This window comes from Prionailurus viverrinus, chromosome C1 (assembly GCF_022837055.1).
Source record: "Prionailurus viverrinus isolate Anna chromosome C1, UM_Priviv_1.0, whole genome shotgun sequence".
Classification (NCBI taxonomy): domain Eukaryota; kingdom Metazoa; phylum Chordata; class Mammalia; order Carnivora; family Felidae; genus Prionailurus; species Prionailurus viverrinus.
The window spans coordinates 159,239,236-159,257,863 of NC_062568.1; the positions used below are offsets into that span (position 1 = coordinate 159,239,236).

Genomic DNA, 18,628 nt, shown 5'->3' on the forward strand with positions numbered 1-18,628 from the left:
AGTTTCAACTGTCAGGTACATGTAACAATAATTGCAGTTAATGAATGCTGCTCAATTTATTAAGTACAAAATGAAAAACAGTATTCTTTTACATGCAGCATTGAGACACATTAACATTTATCATTTGTGTATACCATGTTGAATATTCTTCTGTCGTTTATTGGTCAGGGTATACAGCCATATTTTTTAGACTTGTCTTCATTAAAAAACAATGCAGGAAATTTTAACTGTCTATTTAAAGAGTAATTAAAGTAATTAGTACCAAAGTAATATTAAAAAAGAATCCATGTCTATGAAAAATGATCCAGTGGAACCAAAACTTAGTTCTTCTTTTGGATAAACAAGAGTTTTTCTTGCACCACACTTCCCTCCCTCAGTTCTTAGCAGAGCATGAAAAAGTCCAAAAATGCCAGTTGTTTGAAATATTACTGTTGTTTTCTCAAAATTTTGAGCAGGGAAGCTTTTGTGTACATAGATACAGCTTATTTTGTAATTTAAAAAAGTAAGAACTACATTTCTTATTTTCAATCACTCAAAGTAAACAGCATAGACACTTGCAAGTGCAAAGAGAGAAGAATTTCTGAAAACATAAGATGAAAAGGTATCACTTTTAGGATCCCAGAGGCATCTGCTTCCAATAAAAATGTTCTGACTATTCAGTTGTCCAATGTGAACAATCACAATTAGCTTATACCGTGGAATCATCAGGTCCTTGACCTGGGCTTTAATAACCTAGAAATTAAAAGAACAACAACAAAAAAAGGTCCTCCCTTAGCCACATTGAAACTTAGAAGTCTTAATCTTTGTCAAAAATCTGGTGGATTTAAGAAAGTCACATGATGTATTGTAGATATTTTCAGTAATTGTTGTGGAAACTTAACTATGATTTTCTTCAAGCACTGTTCTCATGAGATAGGACATTTAGAGACAAAATTATAGCACCAGCAATATATCTACATTTTCTAAGTCTCATGGAAAAATTGTAATTCAGAGAACAGGATTTAAAGGATTTATTACATTCTTTGAAAATCTATGTTAAGATGGCTTCCTTTCAAAGAATATTGGCATTAGAGTTCTACCACCGTGTTTATGTCCAATTAAGGGATCATACATCTGGAGTCTCCTATAATATGACTATTCATGGATGTTTATTAAAGAGTTTGTTTTAAAGAAGAAATTAAAGAAAACCTAATGGAGGGCAACCACTTTAGTTGATAAAAACAGAAATGTATTTAAAGGTTGCAGCATCTGTATTTGACGGCACTCAAAACAATTATCTTGAAGAAGAGAAAATGATCATTAAAATATTGTATCTTTGAAAAAAATGGTATCTTTGACAATAAAAATTTTAATAAATGGGACAGTTGTATCCATTTTTTAAACAAAATACATGCAAAAATGATACACATAATGGTTGTTTTAAGGCAAAGGCTTTTTACACACACATACACACACACATACATGGAATATAACCTAAGAAATATTTTCATAAGATATACATAAGCATTTTTACTGCTACTGCAAATTAATTGCCTTCATCAAAAAGTAGGGTGTTGTCCTTTTAGCAATATTCTAATTAAAGTTAACACTTCAGGCAAATCACATATATACCTCAGAAATTGTTTTAGTCATCTGTCTACAGAGCTCTGGCTCATACTGTTCTTCTTGTAGATACTTAGTTAACACATCTTTCAAAATGTGATTGACAATGACCACAGGAAAATGTTTGGTAGGACCTGAAAATACAGATGAAATTTCTTGAGTAATTTCAAATGACATCGTCCCCCCCCCCCACCCCAGTAGGCTAATCAAAAGAGTACTGGATCATGGGGAAACCTTTAATCTTCTGAGTGGCCTCTATTTAAGGAAAAAAGTGGTCCTAATTAGGTTTCCAGTCAGGGTCTCTGGCAGAGGACCAGAAGACAACACACTCTTACTAAAGTGTGTGCCACACATTTACCAGACTACCTGAAGAGTGTACTCAATACCACCGAGGTTTGATATTGAAACTATCCTCCTCGCCAGTGCCAGCTCCCACAATTAATGACTTATTTTAAAGTCTCAACATCTTTCTAACTGACCCCCACCCCCCAGCTCTTATATCTCCCCCTCCAATCTATGTATACCACACTACAACTGGAGGGGTCACTCTAAAACCCAGATCTGGCCATGATATTTCCCTTAGCGAAGTCTAAGGTCTAGCACCTACAGCCCCTTCATTCTCCATCACAGCTCTCTATGTCGATGCCTCCAGCCTCATGGACTTCATCTGTCTTGTACGGGATGCTTGTGTACATTCTTAAAAAGAAGAGCATCTTCCTCATCTTGTTCATCTGAGAAATATCCACTCATGCTTCAAGGCCAGCTCAAGTGGTTTTCTTCTCCAGAAAGCCTTCCTCTCCTCCTCAGGTAAAAAAAAAATCATCCCTTTCTTCTCTGTACTCCCAATGCTCTGGGTCCCCACTGATCCTAATCTACCTGATAATAGCTCAAACATTTCTGCCTTTCTCACCAGTGAAACGGTAAGCTAGATCATATGTTATCCTCCTCAGAGTCTAATACAATGCTAAAGGCATACAAAATGTTTAATGTATGATTTCTGAATTTAACTACAAGTAAACATTGTATAGGTAATAATCATAGTACAGATAATAACTACTTTTATTGAACTTTTTCTACATGTCATGTACTGTAATAGGTCTATATTTATTACCTTATATAATCTTCCAATAAATCATTGAGGTGACCCCTACTGTTATCTCCATTTCACAGATGGTAATGCAGAGGTTTAAATACAATGAGTAACTTGCCCAGAATCACACAGTGGCAGAGCTGGGATGTACTTATTTTATCTGACTTGAGAGCTTATATTCTTTTGTTTAAGTTTCTTTTATTCATTTTGAGAGAGAGAGGGAATGGAGGAAGGGGAGAGAGAGAGGGAGAGAGAGGGAGAGAGAGAGAATCCCAAGCAAGCTCTGCACTGTCAGAGCAGAGCCTGACGCAGAGCTCAGACTCAGAAACTGCAAGATGGTGACCTGAGCCGAAATAGTCAGACGCTTAACCGACTGCGCCACCCAGGCGCCCCAAGAGCTTATATTCTTAATGACATTTAGTCCACATTCACAGCAAAGGCCTCAGACAGACTTTCTTTATCCTGTATCCCAGGAATCTTCCCTGTACATCCTGGGAATATTAACCTCATCATCCCTCTGTCATTGTACAACATGTACATGTGCCCAGAGCCTGGTGTAGAGTGGCTCAATCACTATCTGCTGTACTGATATGGATAAAGGAATGAGGTCAATAATTAAATTCAGTTGTATTTTAATAGTCATCAATATGTCTTAAGTGTATTTATTTATTTATTTGGCTCCCACTTGGGGCCTGAACTCATGACCCTGAGATCAAGACCTGAGCTGAAATCAAGCATTGGATGCTTAACCTACTGACCCACCGAAGTGCCCTGTAAGTGTTTATTTTTAATGACGGTATCAGGGTCTAAAGAAATATATAGCACACTAAAATAAGGACAATTCCAGGAGTATTTAATGAAGAGACTCCTTACGAAATTCTGAGCAGGATGTCAGAACAAAGGACAGTGCAGTATCCCTTGCTAGTGAAACTGAGGGTATTATCCTCAACCCACCCCAGTCTTAGGAATCTGAGAAGGGAACTCTTGATCCCAGAAGAGGCACATGGAGAGGGCTCCCTGGAGAGCAGCTATGCCCTTCCATTGGTGGATACAAACAGCCTGAGATGAACTCACAGTAGGCCATGGGGAATTAAACATTCTAGCTCACACTCCTCCCTCCCTCCTACTTCCTGCTGAAGTTTCCCATTGGCCAAACCTAACTGGAAGGTTACAGCCCATGCCTATTGTTGAGTTAGGTCAGCCTCCTGAGGCTCAATAAGTTGTATCTTTATTTTGATGATTATATAGGAATTGTTCAATTAAATCAGCATGGAGAATGGATCTGGATAGGTAAAAGGGAGACACATCTGATACAATGAGTATAATTAACCCCAATATTTAGTCAACAGGAATCTATCTTCTACAGGACAGAGACAAGCAGTTGTAAACACAGAGGCATATAGGTTTGTAACTTCAGGTTGGTCCTGAGTGTTCCTACTTCATGGGGTCAGAGATAGGGCACCAACCCCGGTGGGCAAGTTCCTAAATACCTACAAGCCTCTGGGTTGTCTTCCTGTGGATCTCTTATTTTATTTTTTTTAATTAAAAAAAATGTTAATGTTTATTTACTTTTGAGAGACAGAGAGAGAGAGAGAGACAGAGAGACAGAACATGAGCAGGGGAGGGGCAGAGAGAGAGGGAGACAGAATCTGAAGCAGGCTCCAGGCTCTAAGCTGTCAGCACAGAGCCGGATGCAGGTCTTGAACTCACGAACGGCAGGATCATGATCTGAGCCGAAGTCAGAGGCTTAACAACTGAACCATCCAGGTGCCCCCTTCCTGTGGATCTTTTAGATTTCCACTTGCATTCTATAGAGAAATGAGTCTAAATTTGAGGGTGATTTCCCCTTTCTATTTAAGAAATTTTAAAAAATGATACTACTGGCTTGGACTAAATTAAATAGATTATGTACATTCGAGATATACCTTTCTGTTTTTCACTCCCTCCTACCAAGCACACATATTGTATGTACCTTAACCTACATAATTCACACAGAACTTAATTTGGCTGCATATTACAGTAACTTGTACACATTGTTCCCTTCAGCAAATAAATTCCCTCAATGCAGATATTTGTCTGTCTAGTACTCCTCCCTGTCATTTGGGAACAGCATCTCCCCTCCTGGGAAGATGAGAGCTTTCCAATTCTAACCAAGATGTTTCTTTAGGATCTACCATGACCTCCTCTGAGCTGAAGTTCAGGTTATGGTTGATTGGCTCAGGAGTGGCACTTGTCCTAAGCCAGGCCAATTAGAATCCTTTCTCAGAATTTTGATTTTAAACTTGAAATAGGGGGTAAAAAGTCAGCCTCTTTCTGGTGATAAAAGTTATGACATGTGATCCTTAGGTACTGTGGAAGGCCATGATTCTCATCATGGAGAGGAAGCCAGGCCATAGTGAGAGGAGGAGGCCCACACCTAGTTAGTTCTGGGAAGACAGAATCCTGGTGGCACTTGAGTCTCTGTTTCCGGCTCTTACTGTCCAACTGTACCAATGTCCCTTCTGCATTTGGCTTTGTTTTCCTTGTTTTAAAATCTCATTAACCAGATTCTATTTTGAAAATATTTGCAGATATCATCATGTACTTTTTTTCTCACTTGTTCTGTGACCTCTTCCTTCCTGTGCAGCCAGAATCATCTTTTGCCTTGCTTAGGCTGGGATGCTGAGATGCAAAGAGAGAGAAAGAGTGGATGTTTAATTTTTGACTTCCCAAATAAGCTCCTGAATCTACTTTCAGAGTCAACTAATGGGAATGGCAAAGCTTTTATTCTTTTTCTTTACTTTACTTTATTTTTCTTTCTTTTTTTTTGAGTGATTATTTTTTTAGGGGGAAAAAGCAAATGTTTTAATGTTTTTAAAAATAAAAAAGCAGGGGCGCCTGGGTGGCGCAGTCGGTTAAGCGTCCGACTTCAACCAGGTCACGATCTCGCGGTCCGTGAGTTCGAGCCCCGCGTCAGGCTCTGGGCTGATGGCTCAGAGCCTGGAGCCTGTTTCCGATTCTGTGTCTCCCTCTCTCTCTGCCCCTCCCCCGTTCATGCTCTGTCTCTCTCTGTCCCAAAAATAAATAAACGTTGAAAAAATAAAAAAGCAAAGACCTGAAGAAGGGTTGGGATGAAAAAAAAGAAAGGAAAGGAAAAGGAAAAGGAAAAAGAAAAGGACAAAAGGAAAGGAAGGAAGGAAAGAAAGAAAGAAAAAGAAAGAAAGAAAAAGAAAAAGACTTGTCACAAAAATAGAATTAAGATAGAATAGATACAAATTTGGTTATTTAATATGTGTGTCAGCTTCTCCAAGTTGAGATAATAATAAGAATCACCACATACTGTTTTTTGTTATGATTAAATGAAGTAAAATATTTAAAATGCTTAGAAAAGTGCCTGCCATGCACAACCCCCCCTCCCCACTATGTATTTATTATTGTTAGTGTGGTTGTTATGGTTGCTACCTCATTTTGAGGGAGGAGATGGGGATTGTTCTTGCTGAGAAGGCACCAAGATCAGCGAGGGTGCATGTAGGGAGGCAGTAAGACCTCCACAGTTAGGAAGGACCCTAAGGGGTGGAGTGAAGTCAGGGTGGAGAGCTTGACAGTTTCTGTCCATGAGAGCATCTGATGACAGGGCCTGATTATCCCATGGATGCTCGGCTCCAGTGATGTCTCCCTCTCTCTCCATCTTCAGGTTCTACTTTTCATTATGTTGACTACCTTCTCAGGCAGGCTGTCTCAGTGTGGCAGCAAAGATAGCCACCCATAGGTCTTGTCTGACCTGCTTACAGTCAGTGTTTTTAATTTCTTTTTTAATGTTTATTTATTTTTGAGAGAGAGAGGGAGACACAGAATCCAAAGCAAGGTCCAGGCTCTGAGCTGTCAACACAGAGCCCAAATGCGGGGCTCGAATCCATGAGCTGTGAGATCGTGACCTGAGCTGAAGTTGGATGCTCAACTGACTGAGCCACCCAGGCACCCCTACAGTCAGTGTTTTTAAAGAATCAGATACTTCTTTTTTTTTTTTCAACGTTTATTTATTTTTGGGACAGAGAGAGACAGAGCATGAACGGGGGAGGGGCAGAGAGAGGGAGACACAGAATCGGAAACAGGCTCCAGGCTCCCAGCCATCAGCCCAGAGCCCGACGCGGGGGGGCTCGAACTCCCGGACCGCGAGATCGTGACCTGGCTGAAGTCGGACGCTTAACCGACTGCGCCACCCAGGCGCCCCATGAATCAGATACTTCTTTAACCATTGCTCCAGAAAAAAGTCCTGTGAAGAACTCATTCCATAATTAATATGCAATTAGATTACAGGTCACAGAAGGCCTTTCTTCTTAGTGATTTAAGTAAAGCCCTAGGCTCAGTTGCTTTGAGAAACAAGAACGCAATGAATAAAGAAGCAATTTAAATGCGTTCCTCCACTTAATTCTCACAACATCCCCATAAGGTGTGGACTATTATCCTTTTTTGCAGGTAAAGAAACTAAGATTTTGAGGATGGTGAATTCCTTGCTCAAACATCATTTAGGAATTGGCAAGATTAGTATTCAAATTCAGACACAGTGGATCCACATCTTGTATTTTTTTTTTCTATACTCATGTTTTATCAATTAATTAATGAGAAAATGTAAATGGTGTTTTATTACAAGAAATATATTTTGATTTTTCCATTCCCTTTTTGCTTTCATTAATTATACTTATGTTTCATCTCATTCTGGCTATAATTACTCCCTCAAGGGAAGATAAACACACTAAACATTTAAAATATGTTTAGATGAGGGGCGCCTGGGTGGCTCAGTCGGTTAAGCCTCTGACTTTACCTCAGGTCATGATCTCACAGTTTGTGAGTTCAAGCCCTACATTGGGCTCTGTGCTGACAGCTCAGAGCTGGGAGTCTGCTTTGGATTCTGTTTCTGTCTCTCTGCCTCTCCCCCACTCACGTGTGTGTGCTCTTTCTTTCTCTCTCAAATATAAATAAATATTTTTAAAAACTTATAAAAAAATAAAATAGATGATACAAATATTGTTGGATCGAATGAGAAAAATTAGACACAACAATGCTGGTGATTGACAGTTCCCCCCCCCCCCACTCTTTTGGGAAGTATTGCATTGTAGATATGAGGAAATCTTTACCAGAGGTCCAAAGAGTACCTTTCAGATGCAAAATAAACCCAGAAACAAGTAGAAGTGGAAATACATTTTTGTTTGAATATGAACAAGATGGTTAGTTGAATGCTTAAGAAATAGATTGTCAAACATAAAAGACTTTAATCACAGAGGAATAATTCACATGACTTTTTGTAAGAAAATATGGGAAATACTTTATACTAAGATATTTCTTTTCTTTTTCTTTTTTTAAATATACTAAGGTGTTTCTAATATTACTTTTCTAACTTGGTTCAACACTCAGTACATCTAAAATACGTAAGATTATTTACTCTGTTTATTTGAGGACATAAGTTATGAAAACATATCCTTATGAAGAAGAAACAAAGGGCTTCATATTTTAACTCCTTTATCTTGTCAAAATCTGATTCAAAACCCTTTCAACATGCAGAACCCAAAGTGCTAGGCATTGAACAGTTAAGATCTCTTAGTTATAAGTGGAGGAAAGCCTGACCCAAACATAGTTCATTTAATGAAAAGTCTAAAAGCAGATAGCTGGATTTAGGACTCTAGTAATGACATTGGGATTTGATTCTCTCACGCTCTCAGGAGTCATATGTTGGGGACAAGATGGCAAAAGCTGCCATACCCCTACCTCTTTCAGGTTTCAGAATCTAATCTGCTTCTTCAACAGCCCAAATAACACTTTCTGAGCTGAATCCCAAAGGCTTAGATTGGCTCGACCAATCAAAGGGTCATATGCTATCTCAGAATCAGTCACTACTGTATCTCTAAAGCTAGTGTCAGCTTCAGCAGAATGTTACGGACCCAAAGTGTAATGATGGCAGTGGTGAGGCTTCCCCAAAGGAAACTGGGTAAGGTTACCAGAAGGGATGGCAGGAATATTAGTTGTCTACCTCAGGCACTGTGAAAATACCAGTAGACTGACTAATTATGGAGCCTTGTAATCCACGTAGTCTTGGGGATTACCCTAGAAAACTGGCTACAAGGCCTAATGAAATGCACTGATGGTCTGTAATTTTCCTGAAGTTAACTGGCTGCAGATAGAACCACTGTGGCCCAGAGAGTCCTTCTTTTGGTCATTGGTAAGTCTCTATGGAATCTCTATATAGCAGTAATTATATAAAGTGGGCAGATAATAGTGGGCAGGTACACATTTAGAGAAAACAAGCTGGTCTATGAGAAAACATGAATGGGAAAATGTATTCACTGTGGACTGCGTCTGGGAGTATGGGGGCAGGTGCAAAGATCTTTGTTTTCAAAGACCCAAAACCTCAGTGGAAAGGGATAAACACCTCTGTCAATGGGGGACCAGGAATCATTTGCTTCTGCTTTGAAGGCTTTTTTCTCCACTTATCAACAACATTGGTTGGGTTGCTGGATAAAACTTGAATGCATACCTCTTTCACTTAACTCAAGTATATATAAAATAACTCCACAGGATAACCCAGAAATGCCCAGAAATGAACTTCTTAATTCAGTAATACACAAGACACATCAGCGCTGCCCAGTGAATTGCTTGGTATTTAGGAAACACTGATAAAGAAAATTAAGCAATGGGTGTTGGTCCCATTTTGCAGAGGAAGAAATTACAACACATCAAATCACTTAATTAAGACCCCTTATATTGTGCTAATAATGAAGATGATGCCATGTTATCAGATATTATTTTAAGTAAATAATGAGATTATAAGTTTAAAATAGGAATGAGTGTAAAATAACACACCTAGTTGATAGGTGTTTTCCATCTGAACTGTAAGGCGAGAAGCATCATCCCGCTGGCTAGGTTCATCCATATAAGACACAGTACTCATGGAGCTAAAAGCAAGGAAGAAAACAAATTTCAATAGTTAATAATAATAATAATAATAATAACAACAAGAAAACACATTGTTGCTTTCAGCAAAAATGTTACCAAGGTAAAGCTTCCCTAAGAACATTTCAAGCAAGTCACAGGTAAATATCCCAGTGACACATTTAAAGTCAAAAACATTTCAGAGATGGAAACATTAACGCATAGAGAAGTTACTTGGAGCAGGTCTCAATATAGCGGTTAAAGCCCAGTGCAGTCCAGTGAAACCCAAGGCATCGGACTACTCACAAAGTATTCATGGATTGGTCTGTGTGGTAATGGAGTACCTGTTTCAAAAGCCATTTCAATGGCATGTCTACCACAATGCAGAGACTCTCTCCTCAAAGTGGCCAAAATTAACAAAAGGGACTGAGGAATACAGGAGGAAGCTTAAAATGTTGGGAAACAACTATATATATACATGGGATAATATACTTTATAAAAGTTTAGTAATACGTACCACACAAAATCCCTTTAGTAGAAAAAAGAAAAACAAGAAACTCACCCACATGGTGAGAGAAACCACAATTCACCCAAACTATTGTAAATCATAAGCATCAACCACCCTTTTCAACATTAAGAAAGGGTTTTGGCTTGGTTACCAAGGCAATATAAGCTTATCCAGGTGCTGAACTGGAGACCCAAGCAAAGAGGAGTCCCTAATGTCCCTCTAGCACCACTTAATTTAGCTTAGTTCAGAGAAAATCCAGTTGTCACTAATGGCAGTCTCAGATCTACCCCCAATTCTCTCCACCTGTGAAAATGGAAGTTAAAACAGATGTCTCTTCAAAGGAGATACTACAATAGTGTGTGTGTGTGTGTGTGTGTGTGTGTGTGTGTGTGCGCGCGCGCGCATGCGCGTGCGGTTATGTGTGTTTTCAGACTGACCAGTTTTCTAAGCAGACTATGTTTTTGCCTTAATTAAATGACAGATATTTGTTTTTAATCTTTTGGGTTTTTTTTTTCTCTGCAAGAAGACTAAAATACTTAGTTCTCGGCTATTTGGAATTAGTAAACTTTTTGCAAATGATATTTAAAAAATGTTTTTTATGTTTTTATTAATTATTTTTGAGACACAGAGAGACAGAGCATGAGCACGGGAAGAGCAGAGAGAGAGGGAGACACAGAATCCAAAGTAGGCTCCAGGCTCTGAGCCGTGAGCACAGAGTCTGACCCAGGACTCAAACTCACCGACTGTGAGATCATGACCTGAGCTGAAGTCGGACACTCAACCGACTGACCCACCCAGGCGCCCCCTTTTTAAAAAAAATTTTTTTAATGTTTTTGTTATTTATTTTTGAGCCAAAGTACAAATGATATTTTAAGAAAATCACAGATAATCTACTTAAAAATCCTTTAATACGATTTATGCAATAAATTAAGGTTTACTCACCCATCACGAGAAAACAATGCAAGTAATTATGGCTGTGTTTTCATGATAGATTTCTGGATTAGCGATTTAGTTCTCATTCTTGTAACACCTGCTTTCCTCAGTTTTCTGCTGCCCTTTGAAGTAGCAACCAACCTGCTTGGCCACATTGTCTGCAGGTGTTGTGGGCAGTACCCACAGAAGCTGATTGCTTCTGCTCAGAAAACCCCATGTTGCAAAAGCCCCCTGATTCTAAGATAAAGCAGCCTGTCCCATTATTATATGTGCTAGTTTTCACTTTGCAAATCATTTTCCATCAATTATCTTGTTTTACCTTCACAACTGCCTTTAAGTTAGTCAAAGAGTTCTTATTCTACCCATTTCAGAGATAAAGGGAACAAGGCAAAGGGCTTAATGCCATAGATATAGAAAAGGCAGACTTAGGTTTCAAATATCCTATTTGAGTCCCAGTGACAAAGTCTCACATATGATCATATCAGACAGAATGAAAATAGGGGGAGGGACTACTTGAAATAATTAATGACTGCATTTGAAACTTGCATAAATATACAGCAAGTGTTAATAAAAACCCAATTTCTTTTCTACTAACACCATATTGAAAACTCATAGAAAGAGAGGTAGTGTTGGTTCAAAATTTAAATTCACGTGTTAGAAGTCTCAGACAAAAAAAAGCAAATAAGGATTTTTACAAAGAGTCTTCACTATTGCTTTGTTCCTAGTTATGGAAAAATTGACAATCAGTGCAATACTATTTATCAGTATGAAATTGGAAAGTGTCATAAGAGCAGTTTAAAAAACCCACTGGCTGAAGATAGGTATGCAAGCAGAAGGTTTTGGAGACTGGCTTTTTAAATCTTACCAAAGGTGATTTCATTTCGTGCCTTCTTCATTTCCACAGTAATCATGTGAATGGTAAAAAGTTCAAAACATAAAAAAGTGTAAAGATTAAAGTAAAATTACACAAAAAATTACTAACCCCAGTGGTTCTCTAACAACTGTTAACATTACAAAAATCTCTTCCGACATGACTTTGCATATGGGAGCATATGATAGATGCTTGGCTTTTTTTTTTCCCGCTCAAAATGTATCATGGATAACTTTCTATGCTGACAAATAGTAATATACATCAATATTTTAAATATCATGACAGTACTTAATATATGAACATGCTGCATTTTATTTACCCATTTGTTCTCCTGGCCATCTAGGCTGTTTCTACAAACATATTTGTTTTCTTTAAACCACTATTCTTTTGAAAAATTATTATTATAAGAAGCATTAGATATACTGATACAAATTGTTAAATTTTTTTTAATGTTTATTCATTTTTGAGAGAGAGAGAGAGAGAGAGGCAGAGCATAAGTGGGGGAGAGGCAGAGAGAGAGGGAGACACAGAATCTGAAGCAGGCTCCAGGCTCTGAGCTGTCAGCACAGAGCCCAACACACAGCTCGAACCCATGAACCATGAGATCATGGCCAGAGCCGAAGTCTGATGCTTAATCAACTGAGCCACCCAGGAGCCCCTATACTGATATAAATTCTAACTGATATAGAGTTTGCTCCTTAAAAGTAGGATGTTGCAAGTACTGGAGGACCAAACTTGGAGTTAGTTTTGGGGAGGAGATAGGACTTTGGGGAGGGAGGTTTCAAATATTTTATTGTAACCTGGCATTCTTTCTCATGCAGAAGGAAAATATTTGGTTTGTTGGTTGCTTTTTGTACCTTAGAAGGTTGACCATGTATCCACTAAAATTGTAACTTCATGGAAAATTACAGAAAAATTTTACTTGTTACTTAAAAAAAGCCTCTGTATATGGTATTTTTTGAAACTGAGATCTGCTTGTTCCTACATTAAAATGAGATGAGTTGGAAAAAGGAAGAGAGAAAAGAAAAGAATGAGCTGAACAGAAAAAAAAACATTTATTCCTTGAAAAAAGACAGAAGGAAGAGATAAAATATATAAAATTCTTGCAATAGGGGTAACTAACACTAAACCAGAATGTGGGTTTAGTAAGTTTTTGGAAATAAAAGAGATTCTATATTTGAGAATGGCAAATGACCAGTATCAGTTCAGAATACTGACTTGGAAAACATGTAGTACATATTTTCTATTGATAAACAGCTTTACTCAAGCCCTTTGAAATTTTTAAAGACAAAAATGTGAGGTGCTAAAAAAATTTTTTATAATTTTAATTGCCAATGCTGTATACACAGCACAAGACATTTATTGGGTGGGTATATGTCACAATATTACAATCAGATGTGTTTCTGTTGTCCATGACCAGACTTTCCCTACTTTGTAATAATAATCCTTCCAGATAGATACATGATCTCATTGCAAAGGGAAGACTATAGTTGATTTCATTTTGTGAATGTGAAAAATGCTTTTGCTGTCTATGTGTTTCATCAGTTTGTTGCCATTTATGAAGGAAAAGGACTCAATTGGCAAAATGTATCCAATAGAGTTGTCAAGCTATAGGAAGGAAGGTAGATTAAAAGTAAATGCAGGAAAACTGAAAGTCTGGCAGAAACTACTGGTGAAAACATGGAACAAATCAAGTAATGTTATTCTAGGAGAAGAGTAACAATTTGTAAAGTTTCAGTAATACTTGGAATCATATATACTACTGCTGAGGACAGATGTGGCATTAACCTGGATGCAGAAATAGCTGCATGAAATTGGTCCACAAAAACAAAAGGAACCCTCCTATATTGTACTTGATTGACACTGGAAACATCCATGCCAAGCCAACAGTCTGTGTTCTGATTATGCAGAAAAGAGGCAAAAAGAAAATTAGCTAAGACGTTGGAATATATTTACTGTTTCATGAAATTCAGTTTTCCTGAAAACATCTTACAAAGGTACTTGCTACTCACTCCTTGAATTACACAGAATAAATACAAAGCGTGTATTGAAGAGACTGAAGTAATTTCAATTAAGTCTCATCAAAATCAATACTATGTAATTATTATTAAGAATTCATTTCCAGACATTTTCACTGCCATTATTACTTAGATGTTTTGAAGCTGCAGGAAGAGATAATATGTGAATGTATAACTGGTCTTGGAGCCATTAATTTAGTAGATTAAAAATGTCAGAATATCATCTCTCTCTTCTATTTGTAACCGTGAAATAGCTGGAACTACCATATTTTGAACGGTATTGTTTAGGCGAGATTTTGTTTTTGTTGTTTTTCTCCCCCTAAACCTGTTATTAAAGTTATGTGCTGCCTCCCAGTGGAGATATTTCAGAACACACAGAGAAAAAGAAGGCTTACGGTATACATTATTTCAGGGTATACAATTTGGACATTTGTTCTTTTGTTTGTTTTTTTTTCCTCATTCTTTCAACAAATATTTATTGCTCACAGTGGGCAGGCTGGCAACACAAAGAAAAATCCTATTCCCTGTGCTCAAGAAACAAGATATTGAAAACAAGATGAAATATGCATAAAGGCTCACTTGGTTGGGAACTTTCTGCCTCAAAATGTCTAAAGGATGTTTTTATGAATGTCACGTTTAAGAGAAAAAGCATACCAACTCTTCCCCTATCAGTAGAAGGTGGAAGTTGTCTGGTAAGGTAATTTAATTCTGTGGTCAGTTTATAGCAAGTTTGCTGGATTTTTATGTACCTTTGAGATATTTTATTCACATTATTGGCCCCATCTTACTAGCCAAAGGAAGGTTATAATAGAAAGGTCAAGATTTTCATAATTTTGAAATTTTGAAATTTCATAATTTTCATACATTTTAATAAGTGAAAGAGGAGAGAAATGGTATGTGTTCTTGTAGGATACATTTTTTTAAGAGTAGGAATGATCCTGAAGGACAAAAAATAAACCACACAACCTGCGAAACGTCAAGCTCTGATGTGATTGAAGATAATCCGGAAAAGGTGTCTGACAAAATAGAATAATTTTGAGTGTGTGGACAGAAAATCAGAGTGTCTGAGGCCCACTAAACTAATGCTTACTCAAGAGAAGGTGAGGTTAAAGTCAAAGACAGCTGATGAAAATTCTGTTGCAGCTCCTGGATGAATGGATAGATTCAAAGTCACATTACCCTTGGCAATCATCACTCAGGTGAGGCTGAGGGTTTGGGTGCCATGGTTACTGCTACAGTACTATGGAGATCATGAAGGAGGACTGTGGTCTATCTCAACAGATTTTCAACACAAATTAAAGTATTATTTCTTTATTTTTCTCTTAAGGTTTGTTTGATTATTTATTTAGAGAGCATGAGTGGGAGTGGCAGAGAGCGAGGCAGACAGAGGATCTGAAGCGGGCTCCACACTGACAGCGGTGAGCACCATGTGGGGCTTGAACTCATGAACCTGTGAAATCATGACCTGAGCCGAAGTCAGCTGCTCAATCGACTAAGCCAACTAGGCACCCCTTTTCTTTTCTTTCTTTCTTTCTTTCTTTCTTTTTTTCTACAAATGCACAATGGAATGTTTCAGTAAGGAGGTAAACGCATGACTTGTTTTAAAAATTTGAAAATTTAAGAATTTTTATTTGCTGTAAATGTATCTTATGTCTACAAGATCAAAGTCCTTAGTCACCTAAACACGTATGTGGATCTGTGAGCCTAACCTATCTGTGAGCAAAAGAACCTGCGTTCAGGAATTAGTATACTGCAACAATTGTTCATTCAAATGTTAAAAAAAATATTTATTGAGTTGGTGTTATGTTCCAGGCACTATTCTAGGTTCTTAGGATACAAAAATGAAACACATGAACAAGATCTCTGCCCTCATGGAACTTAGTGAGAAGGGACAGAGAGTAGACAATAAAATACAAAACTAGTAAATGATGTACTATGTTAGAAAGTGATAAAAGCTACAGGGGAATGAAAAAAAATGCTTAGTTAAGGGGCCTTGAAAGTAGACGGAAGAGAGGGTGCTGTTTGCAATTTTAAATAGAACAGTCAAGATAGGCTTCCATTAGCAAAGGATTGAAGGAGGTGAGGAAAGGAGCCGGGTGGATATCTGGGGGAAGTGTGTCAGGGAGAGAGAAAAGTATATGCACAGGGTTTGAGACAGGAGGCTGCCTGGTATTTCTGAAGAAGTGCATAAAGGTCAGAGTAGCTGAAGTGGAGGGAGCAAGCAGGAGGGTGGAAAACGAGGTTACAAAGGTTTAGGCAGCTAGATCATGTAGAGCTTTGTGCACCATTGTAAAACCATGGCTTTTACTCTGATCAAGCGGGAGCCTATAGAGAGTTTTGAGCAGAGGAACAGCAAGATCCACTTTATATTTTACAATGATCACTCCAACTGCTATTTTGAGAATAGGCTGTAGGCTGGCATGTGTAAAAACAGGGAGGCCAGTCAGGAAGCTTTTATAGTAATCCAAGTGAGAGATGACTGTAACTTCTATGGACTAAACTGTGTCTCTCCAAAATTCATATGTGGAAGACTTAATAGCCCCCCGCCTCCCCACATGCCTGTATTGGAGATACTGCCTTTAAGGAGGTTATTAAGGTTAAGTGAGGTCATAAGGGCTCTGGGTCAAAAATATTGGAGTTCTTACATAAGAGGAAGAGACACCAGGGTTCTCTCTCCACCATGTGAAGAAGCAGAGAAAAGGTATCCCTCTACAAGCCAGGAAGAGGTCAGTCACAAGAACCTGACCATGCTAGCATCCCAAGTTCAGACTTGCAGGCTCCAGAACTGTGAAAAAAAATCCTGTTGTTTAAGCTGCCTGATCCATGGTATTTTGTTATGGCAGCTTGAGTCGACTAACACAGTGACTCAGACTGAGATGGTAGTGGTGGGGGGTAGTGGTCAGTAGTTGGGTTCTGTATATATCTTCAAAGTTGATTCAACAGAATTTCCTGTGAATGGGAAGGGGGACATTTAGATAAAGAATTAAGTTGTGAGGATGCTGAGTTTGAGGCGGTTACCATGTACTAACGTGAAAGGTCAATAGGCAGTTAGATATATGAGCCTGGGGTTTGGGAGACACGTTTAGGGCTGGAGATATAAATTTGGGCATATAGCACCATGTCTCAGTGACTATCCTGGAGGAGATTCCTGGGGGGATAACTGCAGAATAAGAGAAGAGGGCAAAGGACTGCTCTCTGAGGCATCCAACATTAAGAAACTTAGGAGAAGTGCAGGGAGCAGGAAGACTGACAAGGTGGCCCCATCAGGTAGAAAGAAAACAGGAGAGTGTGTGTTCTGAAGCCAAGTGAAGAAATTTTTCCAGGGGAAAGGAATGATCAGTGGACAGCCTCAAATATTGAGAGGTCAAGTAAGATGAGGACTGACCACTGACTGGATCAGTAACGTGAGAGTCATTATGATCTTGACAAAAGCACTACCACAAGCCCAGGGACAGCCTGTTTTGTTCACCGTGGTATCTTTAGCACCTAGCACAATGCCATGACCCAGGTACCAAGAATGTGTTTAATGAATACACAAAATGACTCTTTGGTCATTATTATTCTCATTTTATAGGTGATATATTAAGACTCAAAGAATATTAAATAGTAGCTGGTTAAGCAGATCTGGGACTCAAACACAGGCCTCATTTGATTCCAAAGTTCTATGTGATAATAATAGTTAATACTCGTTCTGTTTTTAGATGTGCCAAGAACCATTCTAGGTGTTTCCATATATTGTTTTAAATTCTCACCACACCCCAAAGCAACAATTACCATTTTTAACCCATTTTATAGAAGAAGAAGCTGAGGAAAAGAGGGTTTAATAACTTATGCAAGACCAGCACCTTAAGTGTTCAAGCTGGAACTTGACCCCAGCCAGTCTGTGTAGAACAGATCTCTGAGCCACTCCATTTTCCTCTGTGGTTATGCTGCTACTATTCCATTCACTCCTTTAGAAATACTGCACTAGTTAGCCAGGGATGCCATGACAAAGCCTCACAGACTAGGTGCTTGAACCACAGGAATTTATCATCTCAGTTCTGAGAACAAGGCGTTAGCTGGACTGGTTCCTTCTAAAGGCCATGGAAGGAAGGGTCTATTCCAGGATTCTGTCCTTGGCTTGTAGATAGCCATCTTCACATCCTCTCCCCCTACATGTATCTGTGTCCAAATTTTCTTTTCGTAGAAGGATACCAGTCATATTGGATTACAACATATCCTAATGAACACATTTAAATTTAACTACCTCTTTTGGGGCGTCTGGGTGGCTCAGTCAGTTAAGCGTCCAACTTTGGTTCAGGTCATGATCTTGTGATTCATGAGTTTGAGCCCTGCATCGGGTTCTGTGCTGACAGCTCGGAGCCTGGAGCCTGCTTCAGATTCTGTGTCTCCCTCTCTCTCTGCCCCTCCCCTGTTTGTGCTCCATCTCTCTCTCTCTCTCTCTCTCTCTCTCTCTCTCTCTCTCTCTCTCTCAAAAATAAACATTAAAAAAATAAATTTAACTACTTCTTTAAAGACACAGTTGCCAAATAAGGTCACATTTGAAGCACTGGAGATGAGGACTTCAACATATGTGTTCGGCAGGGATCGGGCAGTTGGTGTGGGGAGCACACAATTCAGCCCATATAACAAATACAAACACTGTCATGTTGTCTCTAAATTCTAAGGTCACAGAACTACAGATTCTTTGCCCTGTCATCTGG

At 38.6% G+C, this 18,628-nt stretch overlaps 1 protein-coding gene across 1 annotated transcript in view; it reads right to left on the bottom strand.

The window, feature by feature from the left end:
* Positions 1–528: 528 nt before the first annotated feature.
* Positions 529–18,628, bottom strand: part of DYNLT5 (dynein light chain Tctex-type family member 5) — a 29,809-nt gene continuing 11,709 nt past the window's right edge. Inside the window, exons 3-5 of the mRNA XM_047872416.1 lie at positions 9,527–9,618; positions 1,612–1,736; positions 529–732 (exon numbers count right to left, since the gene is read on the bottom strand). Of these exons, the coding sequence (XP_047728372.1) occupies positions 529–732; positions 1,612–1,736; positions 9,527–9,618 (421 nt within the window). The remainder of the gene's footprint in view (positions 733–1,611; positions 1,737–9,526; positions 9,619–18,628) is intronic.